The sequence below is a fragment of the Cannabis sativa genome, chromosome 8, assembly GCF_029168945.1.
Source record: "Cannabis sativa cultivar Pink pepper isolate KNU-18-1 chromosome 8, ASM2916894v1, whole genome shotgun sequence".
NCBI lineage: Eukaryota > Viridiplantae > Streptophyta > Magnoliopsida > Rosales > Cannabaceae > Cannabis > Cannabis sativa.
Genome location: NC_083608.1, coordinates 34,982,509 through 35,001,855, shown reverse-complemented (window position 1 = coordinate 35,001,855; position 19,347 = coordinate 34,982,509). Strand labels below are relative to the sequence as shown.

The window sequence follows — 19,347 nt, the reverse complement described above, 5'->3', positions numbered from 1 at the left end:
ATTAATCTGTCTCTAGATTTTCCTCTCCTGGAAGCTTCAAGCCCACTTTCTTGTCCCATCCCATATCCAGTCCACCACCACCATTTAATTTATGAGTTTTTTTAGATTAAATTTTCTCAACTATTATTTTATTTATATTTAATCTTTTAAATTTAAATTTTAACAGTAAAATTTTTTAAATTACTTACTGTTTACAAATTTGAGCAAATAAATAAATTAAAAAACATAATTTTATTCCGTTTCAAACTCATTTAATTTAACCCTGTAAAAAACACATCACAACATTCAATTTTTTTCTAAAAATCTTTTATAATTAAATAAATATTATATTTGATATAACTAAATTTTTCAAAATAATTCTAAGATTATTAAGGTTTATGAATTTGGGTTATATATATAAGACAAAAACAAAACAAAAGAAGAGATATTTATGTAAAGCTGCTGACTGCTGATTTTTAAGCTTGCTTACAGTTGAGATAAGATCTGAGTAGGTAAACTTCCAAATTTCAAAGTAATTACTTTTTTGTTTTTAGTGGTTTTATTATTAATTAAATTGCATCTCTTAAATTAATAAAGATTTAATTAAACGGCTGTTGAGAATGAGAATTATCCCTTCCCTCATTTTGTTTATTCATTCATTCATTCATTTGTCTCAAAATATTTAGCAAAACAACTACCCTTCCTTCATTCTTAAACAACAAACAAACCAAACCCATATTCATATTCATAATTTGATCAACCTCACAGATATCGCTCTTTCACTGTTTCTCTCTCATCGATTTAGCGCTTGGTCCTGACGTTGAGGTATATTATTCTTCTATATCTTCTTTATCATGCAATTCTGTTTTTATTCTAAATGTTTCTGTTTGGCTGGTGAGAAAATGGGAAGGAAATTTGTAAATCAAATCTGTTAGGAATTCAGGGACATGTGCTAGTTTAGGAACCAAACAGAATTACTAGAAGAAGAAAAAAAAGAACAAGTGCTAGAATTCAGCGTTCTTTCTGAATGTTTTGATGGATTTTATCGTATGGGTATTTTTAATTTGTTCCAAATATAATGGGTATGGTAGTTTATTCATCAAAACCTGCTTAGCGTCCACTTTTTAGATGGGTTTGTTCCGATTTTATTGATGTGATTTTTGGGTTATGCTGGCTATTTTGTTTTGTGATAGCAATTTAACTTGTTTTGCAGGGATTTAAAGAGAATTTATAGATTATATTTGTAGTTTACCCAAATAACTTTGATCAGTTAGCATGAGTGAAAGCTATAGCAATGTAAGTGCTAGCTCCACCTCGAGTTTAAATAGCAGTTCCCACGATACAGAGGATGATCAAACCATTGCAAGTATCTTAGCGGAGGAGGAACAACTCAAAAATAATCGGAGGCTCGGGAAGAGGCTTTCTCATTTAGATTCTATTCCAGTATGTCCCTTCCTATATCCGTAATTTTGTTTTACTTATTTGAATGAAGTCAGTATATGATATGTGCATGATTTTTGTTGTATAAAATTAAATATTAATAAAGTTTTACTACTAGGGAAACATGATGAGAACTATAAATCACTGTTAAATTGTGATATCTATGTAGGCCAATTCTTTGGAATGTCTAAAGATTGACAATAATTTTTAAAATTCAATATTGATTATTGTGAAAGATATTGAACAAGTCAATTAAATCTAGTTTGTTGGAAAATGCTCCATATATGTTATCTTGAGTTCTATGAAAGATAATGAAAAAGGTTTGGCAAGAACAGAACTGAGAATTCTGCATGGGAGAGAGTTTTGTTAAGAATCAGAGGCTTTAAGAATTAAGAGTTATAACTTAACTCTTTCTTCATTTCACCTAGTTAAACCATTAGGGAACTATTTTTGGTAACTTAGAGAACACAATTTAAACAGCCAGGGATGAATTCGATTGGTATGTTTATGCCAATCTGCTGATATTACATAAATGTATGTGTTATATTGTGGTACAAACTGCTGTTAAAATGCTACTAGTGTTTGTATCCACTATCAAAGCATGCTCTATGAGAAATATTGTCCCTCATAGTATATGGCTTTCGACAGTTGACCCCTTCAAATGGCATCTGCATTATAAAATTTGACGTAATATTTGTTATTAAGATGTTACATCTCCAGGCATTTGTTAGACCAACCAGGATTCAGTTTTACCTGGTTCTATTTATTGGATGATCATGATACTTTTCAAAAATCAAAATTCTTGATCAATGGAGGAACAATATCACCATATTTTATTCAATAAGATACCAAAGTGGATGATTTGACATTTACAATTATCATGCCTATGCTCTTGTCCGTGATAAAGTCACCACACTTAAATCCGAGTGACATGCCAAACATATGTTTGTTAAAATCTGAATTATCTAGTATATCCTATAATTTCTTGTCTGTTGATCATACTTTATTACAATGACGATTAGGATGAATTTCCTACTTACTTGGCTGTTGGCTGGCTACTGTATTTAACAATATCTAAGATGCTTGGGGAAATCGTTTCTATATTTCTTCTACTATTGAGTAAGTTGTGTAGATTAGCTACCTAAGTTCTCATCCATCACTGTGCTTGCAGCATACTCCTCGGATAAATGGGGACATACCTGATGTTAATGATGCTTCCTTAGACCATGAGCGGCTATCAGAAAGGTTACTATCATTTGACAGTTATATTATTTGATCTATTTGCACATTTTACATGAAGCTTTCCATGCTGAGTGTTGTCTATGTAATGCGATCATTTACAAAGCAGTGACTATCTTTTATTGGGACTTATCTGACCAAGTTGCTCATAGGATTCTTTTGAAGGAGGAAACATGTAACTCTGACTAAATATTTTTATTAAAATAAAATAAAAACTGAGATATCCACGATGTTTTGTTTGTTCATGCATTTGTATTTGATGTTCTGAGGGGGGCCAATGCTAGAAGATTCACTGACTTGGTTAAAAAAATATTACAATCCACTTTAGATATGAGCAAAATTATGTCACTTATAATTAGTTTGAGAGGAGAATCCCCCTAAGCCAGTGTGAATGTATTCAAATTTGGAACTTCTACCAAACCCAAGAATAATTCATTTCTATTTTTTTTTCAAGTAATAATAGTAGTCCTTTCTTGCAGATTGGCCACCTACGATTTAGCTGAACTGCAAATGGAGGGTGATGGGAATTGCCAGGTTTGGCTTAGGAATAACACTTTGTAGTTTATACTTTCTTGTTTCCCAGATACATTAACTGCATGCCTTTGTTTATGTCTAGCAAAAAAAAAAAACATGCCTTTGTTTACTTTTACCCATGGGATAGGCCAATTGCAATTTCTCTTTCATTTTCTGCTGGTTTAGTTTTAAATTATTTGTTTGACTTGTTGCAGTTTCGAGCATTAGCAGATCAACTGTTTCGTAGTCCAGATTACCATAAGCATGTTAGAAAGCAAGTTGTAAAGCAGGTATGTCACTGACGAATTTCTTGGGATGCTTATGACCACATTATGAGTATTGATGCCAGGGATGATAATGAATTGCTGGAATAGAAGTTATTTTGAGTGCATTCTTATTTTATAACAGCCAACAACTTCATTATTTATTTTATTTTTTTGGGCTTCGTCATACCTGTTTTATTTTTCCCAATGCTATTCTAGTTTCAATTTACATCCTGTTTCTTTTTGTAGAAACAATGTTGTTAGTTTGGTTGAGTAGTATTGTTTAGATAATGAACGTCTGTGACTGCAGCCGATCTATTTTGATGTAATATATACTGGTCATTACCGTAGAGTGGATATGCAATTTGTGCATGTATTTTTTTTTTTATATATCTCCAAAGAGATTCGGAATAATTCTAATTTTATATTCTTCTCACTGTATGAGTTGCTGTTTGCCTTAAACTTTTTTCTTTTCAGCTTAAGCACCATCGAAAATTATATGAAGGTTATGTTCCAATGAAGTACAGAAGCTACCTGAGGAAAATGAAAAAGTAAAACATCTGTCTTGTTCTGTTGATTTATTTATTTCTAAGTAATTCAAGAAAATTTTCTTCATGTTTCTAAATTCGATATTGTCCTAATTATGGTTCACTACTAGAGCTGGCGAGTGGGGAGATCACCTTACATTACAGGCAGCAGCTGACCGAGTAAGTTCACACCCACACCTATCTTCTCTCTAACATCACTCGGGAAAATGTTTAGTTTCTTATTGTATACTTTAAAAAACAAAAGGAAAGTTAGTTTACTTCTTTGGTTCTTTTGAACTCTGACGAAGAATCCTAGCAACTAGATATTTGTCAAGGAAATCAACAATTCTAATATGTTGTATTCTTTTACCTGTGGTCTGTTTCTATAATTTGATATGTGCTTATATCTTGTTATAATTTAAGTAACTTCTAAATGTTATTCTATGTATTTTCTTGTTTGTTTGCTTTATTGTGTTTTCAATACTTTGGAAATTAATTTCTTTCTAAGCTTCTATATCATTTTCTGCAGTTTGAAACAAAAATATGTTTAATCACCTCATTTCGAGACACTTGCTACATTGAGATCCTTCCCAAAGACAAGAATCCTACCCGAGGTATGTGTGGTTTGAATAAGCTCTGCCATCTAGCCTCACAAAAATTGTTATTTAACCCAATATAACTAACTCTTCAGTTAACGCAACTGTAAAATATATTTTCTCTTTTGGACCAAGTTCATATATTTAACTGATTTATAGCTACAGTGATATGTTGCACCATACTCTTTAAACCCAGTCAGAGCTGGTGATGCCAAAATTCAGTTGTTGGGTTTTTCTTATAAATGCATAGGCTGTGAATCTGTAATGGCATTATCAAGAAAATCCATCAACATAGTACATCACTTACTGGTTTGGTACATGAAACCTCAGTGTTTCATCAGCCATTTCCCACATATCGAAATGCTCAAAATGAAAATGGGGTTTTCTTGTTCATGTTTGGATTGGATTATGGATTTCTAGTTTTGCGTCTTTTCAGAAGTTTGGCTGAGTTTTTGGAGCGAAGTACACTACAATTCCCTATATGCAACTGGAGGTAATGCTTATACATATATTTAGCTCAACTAGGATTACTTGCATTTTCATATGCTTTCTTTTTATTCATTTGGTCTCCATGCTGTTAACTTTCAAGAGAAATAAGCTTTGGTTCTGATTCTATCAATTAACAGATGTTCCAACCAGAGCTCCAAGAAAGAAGCATTGGCTATTCTAGGCTGTTTACTTGACTTGGGTACGAGTTTAGTTTATGCTCTTTATTTTTAGTTTTGTTTTGTACAACATAGCTTGTTTGTATAGGTTTCATGGGCTACACTACACCTCCGTTGTAACTTGTAATATTCCACTACGTACTGTAATATATATTATTACATAGTATTTATTTGTTCTTTTATAATAGTAAAAATAATATCCAATATCAACACCAATTTGTTATCATGTTAGCCTATCCTATATATAGATTATAAATCTACCATACTTCGAAAATTAGGTGAAATAAATGGGTGGAAAAGTTTTATGAGGATTTTATTTATCAAAATGTATTTCAATAATTAACCTAATTACCAGTCTATTTGGAACATGTTTTTCTAAAACTTGAAAGTAATACATTAAGTTTAGGATCTCTTGGTAACGCAGTAGAATAATGACAATAATGACTCTTTCTTTTCAGTATTCTTATTTTTGAATCTTTTCTGTAGTATAGTTACTATAGTATTGTCAAGTACTGAATTTGAATTGTTGAAATTTTGAATAGTTGATTTTCTTCAGTGTGGGGATATCACACATAAGTGCGGGCAATTTCTCAATTACTAAAAATACTAATAGTAGCCAAAATTTATGAGGATAATTGAGGAATAGTTTTTTTTTTTTTTTAATCCATTAATTAAAAATACTCATATATTATATTTTATTAAAATATAGATATTTTTTTGAGTGAGTTGCCTAGCTAATATACTCTCATCTTCCATTTAAGTTTTTTTTTTTCTATTTTTTTTTTGAAGAAAAGCGTGCATATATATTAGCATAAAAACAGTTAGACATGTCGGTCATTACAGAAAAGATTGTCGGGCAAAGAGGAAGGAGGCAAGCTACCAAACCTCTGATGGGAAAATGCCCACTTAGCGACGTTATGGGCCGCATAGTTACAATGTCTACTAACAAATTCAAAATTACAACCTGTTAAGCAAAAATTTTTCATTTAGAATAATAAAAAAAAAATAAATGCAAAACACAATTTCACCTATGCCAAAATTATAGCATAAGAGTTTATTAATTTAAGTTCGACCCATCCAAGATTATAAAAATAATCTCTTAATTACAATCCTTTTATTTAAAGGAAATACCCTTTGATTCCAATTACAATGACATTAAATAATTAAAATAAATTTGGGAAATTTGGGGTAAATTTGGAATTGCAGCTGAACTCAGTCCATTTAATTAGCTGAGCTGCCTACATACCTTCTTTGTGAAGGATCAAGCCACTTGTAGTTCAGAATACGGTATTTTAAAATGTGAATAAAGAATTCCGGTAGATGACCACTTTCAGGGATTCTTTGCTATTTGAAAATTTAGAAAAATTCCTAGGTGTATGACCTTTAATGGAATTTTGAGAGTTGTGTTTTATACCATTTTTGCGGTATCGGCGACTGCACTTAGTCTTAGCAACTAAGTTGCCTACGTATCCTTTTATAGGAATCAAGTCAAACGTAGTTCCGACAATCTTAATTTTTTATGAGGTGAATGACCTCTTTTTCTTTGGAATGCCATTTAATTTGTTATGGCTTTGAATTTTAGTGCACCTTTTTTAATTTTTAGGTAAAATTACCACTTTTGAGATTTTTATGAGGTTAAGACCTCTTTGAAATTTGGTGAGGTGAATGACCTCTTTAATATTCCAAGATTAATTTTAGTGAGCTCATTTGGAATTTTGTGCCATTTTGTATGGATTTAGAAATTTACCACTTTTTGGTGATAAATTTGAGTTTGGAGATCTTTTTATTATCTTTTATAAACTTTAGAATTTTACCACTTTTTTTTGTGATGAAATTCAGTTTTGCAATCTTTTTATTATTTTAGAAATAAAAAGATAATTTGACTAATATTTAATTATTTATTCCAAAATTTAGGGAATAACAATTTATCTTTTATCATATACTATCTTAAATTTAAATTTAAATGGTCTATTAAAATTTAAGATAATATCTAAGATATTTACTTTATAATTCAATTCATATTTGAATTAGGTAATAGATACATGATATATATGACCTCTGCGTGTTTATTTTCACAAGAAACATCTTTGGTACAGTATATAGCAATCACTTGATTATACTCTCAAAGGCATTTCGTACGGTCTGCGTGCATATTAGGATAACAGTAAAAAATTTGCAACTGATTATATCCACACAGTGAGTTCTTTTTCTCTTTTATCTATTTTGGCATATATTATGATATATATATAAACATACACATAAGTCAGTACCGTGTTTGTATTGGTTTATACCACTCACAACATTCAATGGGTGTGTATATCAACTTGATTCATAATGATATATATATTCATACAATTTGTCACCACAAACTTGAGACACATTAATAGTGCACATGTGCCCTTCATGTTTTTTTTCTTTTAAAGTCGATATATACAAATTCTTTGTATATATATTCCAAGTGTATACAACAGAGGTATATACATATATTTGACTTGTACGAATCTCGGTAAAACAAATTAATTCTATTATTTTATATTTATTTTTTATGCATTGATATTTTCGGATCTGTTTTACTAACTTGTTCAAGTCAATTTTTTTCTTTTTGAATACTTTGATCGTTGGCTTTACTTTTAAATATTTCTCGATCAAATTATATTTTACCGCAAATTATTTTGACAATAATTTTATGGATGTGAGCATCCATTTTTTATGGAATGGATGAGAGCATCCAATATTTTTTTACGGAATGAGGGCATTCCATGGATGAGAGCATCCAATTTTTTGTGGAATGAGGGCATTCCATGGATGAGAGCATCCAATTTTGAGCATCCAATTTTTTGTGGAATGAGGGCATTCCATAGATGAGAGCATCCAATATTTTTTTACGGAATGAGGGCATTCCATGGATGAGGGCATCCAATTTTTTGTGGAATGAGGACATTCCATGGATGAGGGCATCCAATTTCATTTATGGAATGAGGGCATTCCATAAATGAAGAAAGAAATAAAAAAAAAGAACAGGAGAGGAGCAAGATAAACATCAAAAGAAAAAAAGAGATAGGAATGAGTTCATTCCATGAATACTTACCCTTGAAGCTTTCTTGATTGTTGCCAAAAAGTATCGTTTATATTTTTTCTCGGGGTTTCTTTTCTCTCTTTCTCAGACTTTTTTTCAAAGTGTCGATTCTTTTTCTGTTCTCAACTTCTCCTATTTATAGATCCTATTTTTTCCAATAAAATTATTATTTTTTTTTTATCCTGTAACGTAAAGGATGAGTAAAAATAGGGGAGTGGGGAGTTGAGATCCTATTTTCTCTCTATTTGACTGATATATTTTTTTTATTATTATTATTTTAAAAAACCAATAATGAAATAATAATAAATTTATTTATTCCTCTTTTTTTTTTTTTATCGTTCAACAGATGCCCCCTCAAGCAAGTGCGTGTCATTTATGTACACACATCTTGCTTGAGAATTTTGTATTTTATTTTGTCTGACCTACTTTTTTTTGTGCAGTATGTCTAATTTTAGGGGACTTGGCTCTCAAAGAGCTCCGAACAATTTAGGAAGAGAAATAGAGATTGGACCATCTTATCGACGCTCCATTTCATTGAATGAAGTAAAAGCCTCCAATGATCATCAAGATCCTGTTTCTTTGTGTAAGATTGAAGATGTAATCTCGGGTGACTTACAATATAATTCTTCGCTTGATGATAATGTTGTCCAGCACACTCGAGGCTTCGGTCCCAATTTCCAAGCTAAAGTTCTTGGGGATATTGACAATAAACAGGATGCTGATATGGATTACCAAGTCACTGTGGACTTTTATCCAAGCCTTCATCGTGTTTTAGCAGAGAAAAAGGCCAATAACAATTTTTTCTTTCATGGACATGCTGTATTTGCGACATATCTTATTGAATGGACAGACCTTATTTTGCGCACAAATCGAGATACTTTGAATCATGCTGGAATTTATGGAGCTGTTTATATATCAAGATATCCATTCAACTATGAGAGATCTGTATGGCGAGCTTTTTCTGAACTCTGGGGTCCTCTGTCTAACACATTTCATCATAGCAGCGGTGAGATGGGAATATCTCTGTATGATTTGAAGGTTATTGGAGGGTTACCTATTTTAGGAATTCCTTATGAAGAGATTATACCTCTTAACAAAAAATTGGTTGGCGGCACTCCATATCATTCTACCACTGCAGAGCTTTTAAGGTTCCACACTCAAATTTATAACTATTTGAAGAGTGTCAAAGTTTGTGCCAAATCAAATGATATAAATGTATCTTGGGAGCAGTGGATAGAATTTTTCTATAGAGGGAAAAAGATGTTTCAAGGTGTGAGACAAAACTCGACTTGTGAGGCCATAGGAGAAGACGACCAAAGGAAAGGTAAATCAAAAGTTAATCTTCACTCTATTCCATTGAACATTTCAAAAGAGGGTAGTCTTGCAGCCTTCGTCTTTATGGCTAAGTCGTTTTGTTTTTCCTACTGAGGGCTCCAACATTAGACCTGAAACTTTTTACATGGCTTCAATGATGGCCCACGGACACAAAGTTTCACTTGCACCCTCTGTTTTGGGATACATTTATCGAGCTTTGTATGATTCAGCCATACATGGCCAGGGGCGAGGTCAAGCCTTCTTACCTATGCATTATGTGATAGGTTGGTTAGCCGAGCATTTTCGCCATCTCTATAGTGGTTGGGATCTTATGGATCTTCCTCATTTAAGTAAGTATGGCGGGATCCCTGCTGAACGTCGAAGCATGAATGGGGCTAGACATATTTTAAGGGGAGAGGATTATGTTATGCATCGGCCATATTCATTTCCCATGGAGAAAGATCTAGACTTTTTGGATAATGAAGATTTATCTGATGAGAAATTTGAGTTACTGATTTCTATGCGTTCTTCTTTGCTACCCGTAAGAGTGGGTAACGACGCATATTTAGAACCTTATTATCCTAACAGATTTGCTCGCCAGTTTGGTTTCGATCAAGGTGTGCCCTCAGATAAGTTTTGTCTGAGTATTCCTAGGAGGAGGCAATGTGGAATAAGCGAAATCGCTAAAGCTTGGGTTTTAATATTAAGGAGAAATACTGGCATCCACTTTCACATTCCTAGGACTCTCCGTATGGGTCAATGCACGTGGTGGTACTGTCGTTGGTGGGTGAGGAGTTGCATTCCATACTTGGGGAGATCTGTGAAGGCCATTCATTCAACATTGTCCAAGCAACCATTCAAAGAAGAGGAGTCAAATTATGTGATCAACGACATTCGCTTACTTTACTCCAACCCTGAAGAAGTTTTTGAGAGATGTCTTCCCCAACATAATGAATTTACTGGCGCCAACTATGCTGATACTGAGTCGGACATTGGATCAGAAAATGTCCATTCCTTAGTCCCACATTTCAAACAAAAGAAACGTGCGAAGCATGACGAGTCTAGTCGTATTGAAGATGTCTTCTTCCCACTAACTCGTAGTTCGTAAATGCCGGCATCGATACTTGTTTCGGAGCTTCTAGCTCTAGTGGATGAACAACTTATCGACTTTGATGGGTCCGATGATTATGTTAACAAAGGATTTGACGGTGAGGCATTGCTCGCGAGCCAACCATTCCACCAGAACCGATTGTCTCAGCAAAGACGGGTACTCCATCATCACTTGTTCCTTCAGATTTGCTTATTCCTCGACCAAACCCGGTGTTGACAGTGTCAGCTTCAGCAATCACCAACTCAGACTTGAATGAACATACCAAGAAGTTTGTGATTGAATGCATGAAAGACATTCTTCATTTGTCATCTTCTCCTCTGACCACATCAGACATTTCAAAACATCGTGCTGACGTGAGTATGCAACTCGACGTGTTGAGTACCCTTTGCGGGCATTATAAATGTGGCTTAGCAGAGGTTGCATGGTTCACTGATAATGTTAATGACTTGCTCAAAACTCAAGAAAAGTTTCTCGCTTCTGCTCAAGTTGTTGAGAATGCCCTTAGTCTTGATGAATCTCTTATCATAGATCTTCTTCGTCGTGATAAGGATAATTTGGCAGCTATAGCTCATTTGTCCATATCTGTTACTAACAAGACAAAGGATTTTGAAGATTTTAAAGCAAAGGAAGCAGAGATTATTGCGGCAGAACTAGCCATACAACAGCGACGAGCTGAGTTCGAAGCTGAAAAAGCATCATTTGAAGTAGATCTTTCTAGTCTCAATGATTCCTTGAAGGAGAAACGACATCTCGCTGAGGAGATAGATCAGTCAAAGAACCAAGCTAATGTGGAAAAATTCCATGAAGCTGAGAGAGCGAAAGCAACACTCAAGATTCAAGAAGAAGAGATCCAGAGGAGACTCGGCGCTTTGACTTTATTTCTCCAGATGGACTGAAGATCTTACAACTTTGCTTCTAAAACTTTTTAGCTTTAGTTTTAGTTTTAGTCTTTGTTAGCCCCCTTTTTTTTGTTTATTAGCCTTGAGGACTAATAGTATTTTGTCATTTTGACCTTTTAGAATTTTGACTCCTTTGTTGGGAGGAATAAAGAATATTTATTTTTTTTATTTTGTGGCTGCATCCAATTTTTGTTCAGATTGCCTACGTACCCGAAGTGGGATCAAGCCTTACGTAGTTCATTGCACACTCGCTTTTTTTTTTTTTTTACGTGCGCTGTCTACACCATGGGTAAATACCTTTTTGTTTAAGTGTAAAACTTTTTGATGAACTTCCCATTAACACACAGATAAATGCGTCGGCCTTCTGAATTTGAAAGTTCATATGCCCCTCTTAGGAAGACCTTAGTAACAACATAAGGTCCTTCCCATTTTGCCTCAAATTTGCCTTTCATCCTTCTAGTTATGACAATTGGTCGTTTCACAGTAAGCACTAGATCTCCAACCGAAAAAGATCGAAATTTAACTTTCTTGTTGAATGCCCCCGCTACCTGGGCTTGGTAAATTTCGAGCTTTTGTTGAATAGCAAGCCGCTTTTCATCTAATGCTTCAAGCTCGGCTAGACGGACTTGCACATTTTCATCTGGGTTTGTTAGTTGAGTAGCAATTCTTAATGAAGGTATTTGTACCTCCAAAGGTAACACTGCTTCAGACCCAAACACCAAGTTATAAGGTGTACAACCAGTCGCAGTCCTCACAGTGGTTCTATAAGCCCACAAAGCTTCTAGGAGGCGTTCATGCCAATCCCTCTTATTCTTTGTTGCGGTTTTCTTCATGATCTTGCATAACACTTTGTTAAATGCTTCTGCTTGACCATTTGAAGACGGGTTGTAACTAGCCGAGAAACTATGCTTGAATTTGTACTTGTTCATCAATTTGACCATTGCCTTACACTTGAAATAAAGGGCATTGTCGGAGATAATTTTTGAAGGAACCCCGTATCGATAAATTACGTGGGTCCTTATAAAATCAGCGACATCTTCCGCCCGTACTTCTTTTAGTGGTACGGCTTCGGCCCATTTAGAGAAGTAATCTGTGATGGCCAAAATATACTTATGGGCTTTGGAAGAGGGTGGCGTAAAAGGACCAATGACGTCCATTTCCCAAGTTTCGAAAGGCCATGACAGTATAGAAGGATGGAGTGGTTGAGGGGGTTGATGGATGAAATCTCCATGTAATTGGCATGACTTACAACATTTAGCAAAATTAATTGCATCTTGAACCATAGTAGGCCAATAATAACCCAACCGTTTTAATTGAGCTGACAATTTTGGGCCAGCTTGATGGGCGTCACATGTACCGGCATGAGTCTCTTGAAGTGCATGTGCCGCTTCTTCTATCGAGAGACATCTCAATAATATTCCATCGAATGAACGCTTGTACAATGTGTCATTAAAGACCACAAATCGAGGCGCTCTTCTTCTTACATCCACTCTTTTCTTCAAGTCTTCTGGCAAGACTCCTTTTTGGATGTAGTCTTTGATTGGCTGACGCCAGTCATTTTCATTTGCACTATCCAGGAAAGTTATCAAGTTGGCTGTATTTTCTTCTTCAACTCTTTCCGTAGATTGGGATAATACATGGCGTTCCCCTATGGTAATTTGAATATCCCTTTCTTCAGGAAGTGTTAGTGATGCAGCTAAATTAGCCAATGCATCAGCTTTACCATTTTTTGATCTGGGGATGTGATTTAGAGTTATATCTTGAAATTGGCCAAGCAGATATTTAGCCTTTTCGTGATAAAGGACTAAATTTTCATGCTTGACGGCAAATTCACCACTCATTTGTTTAATAACCAAAAGAGAATCGCCAAATACCTCTAATGATTGTATTTTCATTTCGAGTGCAACTTCGAGGCCGATAACTAATGCTTCATATTCTGCTACATTATTTGTGCATATAGCTAGAATATGGAAAGAGTAAGGTATCAGGCCTCCTGACGGTGTCACAAGGACAATTCGCGCACCTGCCCCACTACTTCTTGCTGCCCCATCAAAATATAATTGCCACGATGAAGTATCAATTGCGAAGACTTCTTCATCTGGAAAATCCTCTCGCAACTCCATATCATCTGGAATTGGGTGTGCTGCTAGAAAATCAGCCAAAGCTTGTCCTTTTATTGCTTTTTGGGGGACAAAGTTGATTTCAAATTCTGATAGCATCATGGACCATTTGGCAAGTCGTCCAGACAACACGGGCTTGGATAGGATATATCTTAGAGGGTCAGCTTTTGACACTAAAGTCACAGGGTGTGAGAGCAAATAGTGTCGTAGTTTTGTGATAGCAAAGATTAAAGCCAAACACACTTTCTCAATTGGAGGGTAGTTTTGTTCTGCCCCTACTAAAGTTCTACTTAGGTAGTAAAGAGCAACTTCTTTTCCCTCCTCATTGTTTTGTGCCAACATGGCTCCCAAGGAGCGGTCGAGTGAAGTGATATATAATATCAATGGCTTTCCTAAGATTGGAGCTCTCAACACTGGTGGGTGCAACAGGTACTTCTTAATGCTTTCAAAAGCATTTTGGCATGCCTCATCCCAAATAAATGGGACATTTTTCTGCATCAACCGCGAAAAGGGTTGACATCTACCAGATAGGTTTGAGATGAATCTTCGAATATACGCAAGTTTTCCCTGTAGTCCACGTAGTTGACGTAAATTACGCGGGGGAGGCATTTCCAAAATTGCTTTGATCTTTGCAGGGTCGATTTCAATTCCTCGATGTCTGACGATAAACCCGAGGAACTTTCCCGATGTTACCCCAAATGCACATTTTAAAGGATTCATCTTGAGATTGTGTTGCCTGAGCCTATCAAAGACTCGTTTTAAATCATCAAGATGATTTGTCCTTTCTTTTGTTTTAACCACTAGATCGTCGACATAACATTCGACGGTATTGTGCATCATGTCTTCAAAAATTGTGGTCATTGCTCTTTGGTAGGTTGCCCCTGCATTCTTGAGGCCAAATGGCATAACTATATAGCAAAATATGCCTTTTGGTGTCCGAAAAGCAGTGAGCTCTTCGTCCTCGTGTGCCATTTTGATTTGGTTGTACCCAGAAAATCCATCCATGAATGATAAGGCATCAAAACCAGTGGTAGCGTCTATCAATAACTCAGTGATGGGGAGTGGGAATTCATCTTTTGGGCAAGCCCGATTAAGATCTCGGTAATCCACGCATATGCGGAGTTGCCCATTTTTCTTCATCACAATGACGATGTTTGCAAGCCAAGTAGGATACTGAACTTCCCGAATAAACCGGCAGTCTCTTAACTTGTCAATTTCTGCCTCGACTTTGGGAAGTAATTCTGGTCGAATCCTTCTTTGAGATTGTTTAACAGGGGTAGCGTCTTGTGATACTGCCAACCTGTGCACAGCAACCTTTCGGTTCAACCCCGGCATGTCACGGTATAACCAAGCAAATACATCTTTGTTCTCGCGAAGGACTTGTATGTACTGTGGTAACTCTTCTTCAGATAATAAAGCACTGACAAACACGGGCTTTGGATCATCCTCGGTCCCGAGATTGATCTCTACTAAGTCATCCACAGTTGCTTGTCCTCCATCTTCGAATTCCTGAGGTGCTGGTTGAAAGATGTCTATAAAATCTTCCGAAGGGTTTGAGCTTGAGCCTTCATCTTCTACGGTCAAGCTTTCTTCGAAAGAGAGGTAATTGACTTGAGCAAAATTTTCTCCATCTTCTTGTGTTTCATGCCCCCGAATAGTAATTCTCAAAGATTTCTTCTGTTTTGGCATCCACTGTTTTTGCTTTTTAGTTCCCTTTGACTGTGGAGCATTTGGGAAAACAAGCCTTTCGAATGCTGACACTCGTGGGGTGGATGTGCTTGGTTCAAGTCTATCAAATACTGAGACCCGCGGGGAAGGTGTAGGAACATCGTCGCTGTGAAACATTTTTTGTTCCTCCTCTGTTAACTCATCTGGTTCAAAAGAAGCTTTTAAACAATCACTATTTTGATGGATTGTGACTCCTTTTTGCTTCTTAAAATGAACATTTTTCTTCGTTGTTTTGAAGGTTTTCGGAGTTACAGAAGTGGAGGACGCTTTATTGAGAGTAATGACTCTTTCATTTTTCTTGCTATCTTTACCAAAGGAAACTGAAATTTGTATTTTACCCTTGGGTAGTGACTGATCGATTTTCCTTAGTGGTAAAGTAAAGCTTGTCATCAGGGCTGTCATCGAATCTTCGATCGGTGTCAACGCTTTTTGCCCTACTCCTCGTTGACTTTTAGGGATATACTTAAAGGTTCGTTTTTGGTTAGATACCTTCAAGTTCTCCTCTTTGGACTGGGGAGATTTCACAAGGGATAGTCGCTTAATTTGTGGAGGGTTTTGTACGACTGAGTTTTCGTGATGTTTGCTCTCCTCAGGTTTCCCTTTTAAGATGGTAACATTAGCTGGCTTGTAAAATTTTGCATCGGCATAATTCACTTGTTCCCCGTAAAAGGGATTTGGGTCTGCATTGACACTTTTGACTTTGCCTTCCTTGCAAAACTTAAAGCATTGGTGGAGTGTTGAAGGAATGACTCCATATTCATGAAGCCATGGTCGCCCTAACAATACATTGTAGGATGTATCTGAATCGATGACATGAAATAAGGCTTCAGAATTTAACTCGCCTATTTCAATTTTTAGTGTGATACTTCCCCTTACTTTTTCTCCAGCTTGGTTAAAACCTTGAATAGTCAATGATGATGGAGACAATTGACGTGGGTGTAACCCGACATCTCTCAAGGTTTTTAAGGGGAGTACATTCACAGCCGATCCACAATCCAACATGATGCGGCTCACGCGATTATCAGCAACCATACCCGTCACGTACAGAGGTCGATTATGTAAGGCAGCTCCCAACTGACGATCTTTATCATCGAAAGTTATGCATGCCATACAAGAGGTATGCGTCTCAAGTGATATAGGTTTCATTGGCTCTATTTTCTCCGTATAAAATTCAGGACTTGTCAATGCGACAACAAGTGCATTTCTATGCTCAGGAGACATTTGCAGTGCATCGTAAACGCTTAAAAGAGCAGGGATGCGTTTTAGATGAGCCAATATGTCATATTTTGCTCGCGTCATCTCATCTTCACCAGTGTTTTTACATCTTCGATTGTCATTGGTGGATTCTTGGTTGGCCGAAGATGAAGGCTTTTGAAGGTCTTGTTTAGCTTTTTCAAGCTCTTTCGCCTCTTTTTCTTTCTTTGCAAAAATTTTCCGCCGCATATCTTGCAAGGTAATTTCATCTACCTCTTTTTCACTTTCAGGTGAGGTAGATTCAGGATCTTCTTTTGTTAAAGTCATGCAGCAATCCGACACACTGTCATTACAACTAGCTGCCTTGCCCCGTAACTCTTTTGGTAAAAACTCCTCCAGAGTTACTAGATTTCGTTTTGGTTGTTCGAGTTCATTTCTTTTGGAAACGGCCTTTTGCTTGCCGATCCTTTTCTTACTCTTTTGATCCTTTATATCTGGTCTACTCCGAAATTTGATTCCGGAGCTTCCAGATGGCTTCCGAGATGGAATTTTTGCCGGTTTTTTTCGAGTACATGTTTGCCATGTACTTTCTAAATCCTCTTCACTATCATACCAGTCCTCCCAAATTTCTAAATTAGGCTCTGTCATGAGCTCATATAATGTAGGAATATTTGGGTTTCCTGGCCTTGGCATGTCGGAGTGGGCTTGGACTATTGTAACTTCCTTGTCGACTTCAAATGCCACAGAAACTATGTCCCTTTGTGTTGGATCATTTGGTATTTGGTCATTCTCGGTTAGGGAAGTTGTATTTGTTGTCGCTTTCCCAAGAGAAGAGTCAATCTCAATCTCTTTTCTCTTGATCATGCCTTCGATAATGTTTTTGAGGATGTAGCAATCCGACAATGGGTGACTTACAATTTGGTGGTACCGACAATAATTTGGATCATTTGTCATGCCAACCTCGTTGGGTCGTTTCGGCTCGGGGAGTCGTATTGCCTTAGCTTTTAACAACTCATCAAAAATTTGGTCGACATCATCATCGTCGAATGAATACTTAACTTCTTTCCTTTCTTTGAGAGTTAATTTCTTTTGCGGCTCCCGTGCCTTTCCTTTATCTTTGTTGCCGATATTGACAAAAGTTGCCATTGATTCTCCTTTCTTGAATGGCTTTTTATTTTTGAATCTCGGTGAGGGTTTGCCACCCCTTTGCCGAGAAATTTGTATCTCAACGTTGCAGGCCTTCGAGACGAGCTCATTAAAAGTTTTGGGTTCTGCTGTGCCCACAAAAGTTGCCACCTCGGGGTTGAGGTTTTTGGCGCACATTGAAACCGCCGCTTGTTCCGATATCCTTTCTGGACATTGGAGATTGAGGTTTCTCCACCTGGTTATGAACTCATTAGCGCTTTCACTAATTCGTTGCTTTGTTTCCACCAGGTCATGAAGACTTATGGTCTTCTTTGAGCTCACGAATTGTGCCAGGAAAGCTTTTTGCATGTCATCCCAAGTAGTTATCGATCCTGCGGGTAACTGAGTATACCAGGTGAATGCTGCCTCTTTTAGAGATTGCACAAATTGCCGGATCAATAGTGCATCTGATTGGGCAGATTCACCACATGCAGAGGTGAAATAGGCCAAATGCTCATGAGGAGAACCATTAATTCCATCAAACTTTTCAAACTTTTGTCTGATGTAGTTTGGTGGAAATGGAATTTGATCATAGTAAGCCGGGTATGGCTTATGATATCCAAGAATAGGCATTGTTGCAGCTTGATATTCCCGAATACCCTCCATGATAAGAGCCTTCAGGTCCTGCTGAGGTTGGGCACCAGCTAGTGGTGGTTGCACACCTTGTGGTGGCGGTTGTGTGTTGCCTACAGGCGGCACTGAGGACGAGGATTGTTGCCCAATCTCACTCTCCTTTTGTCTCATATTAACTTGATGAGATAATTCTGTTGAGAGTCGGGCTACTTCTTCGTCCCTCTCAGCTAATAATCTTTGCGGTTCTCGAATCTTCTCTTCATTACCGATTGTCCCGATTACTAACACTGGCATATTTTTATCATTGCCAATGGTTAGTGCTTCGAACTGAGTAATGAGATCAGCAGACACCCCCTCACTGTGTTCAATAAGGGGAGTGTCTTCTAAAGAGTGTTCAGATGTACACCCTTCTTCCTGAACTTTTTGAAAAGAGGGATTCACTGATTCCTGCATGGCACGAGCTTTCGATCGAGTTACAGGGCCCGTATAAGAGGGCAGCTTAGCAGTTGAGGTGACCCTTGTTGGTCGGTAGCCCTGGAGAAACATCCAGTCACCATGTTCTCTTCGAAATGAGTTAGGGCTTGCTTTGGGAACCCTTACACTATCGCTTCTAGCCTTCTTTGGGAAGGAGAAAGGCGTCCTACACCCTTCATCTAATAAAGGGCGTTCATTGATCTCAGCAGATGCCCCCTGTTGACCTTGGCGGTTGACAGAGATTACGATCGGAGGCCTAATCGGGGTGCCTCCTACTAATTCCCTCATTTCAAGAGGGTTTGGTGAAGGTGAAGTGTTTGTCCCCCTCCTCCCTTTTGTCGCCTTCCTACCTCTCTGAGGTTGAGAAGTCGGTGTTGCCTCAGTTTCCTCCGCAGAGGTAACCATCACTGAGACGATAGTGGGCAAGAAAATAGGAACATAACCAATCAAG

At 36.8% G+C, this 19,347-nt stretch overlaps 1 protein-coding gene across 1 annotated transcript; it reads left to right on the top strand.

Annotated features, from left to right (window-relative positions):
• The first annotated feature begins 472 nt into the window (after positions 1–472).
• Positions 473–5,432, top strand: LOC115701277 (OVARIAN TUMOR DOMAIN-containing deubiquitinating enzyme 11). Its single transcript, XM_030629026.2, has 10 exons — positions 473–804; positions 1,193–1,422; positions 2,591–2,664; positions 3,138–3,192; positions 3,387–3,461; positions 3,912–3,985; positions 4,093–4,141; positions 4,491–4,575; positions 4,994–5,050; positions 5,184–5,432. The coding sequence occupies exons 2-10, from the start codon at positions 1,255–1,257 to the stop codon at positions 5,225–5,227; spliced, it is 681 nt and encodes a 226-aa protein (XP_030484886.1). The 5' UTR covers positions 473–804; positions 1,193–1,254; the 3' UTR covers positions 5,228–5,432.
• Positions 5,433–19,347: the final 13,915 nt, after the last annotated feature.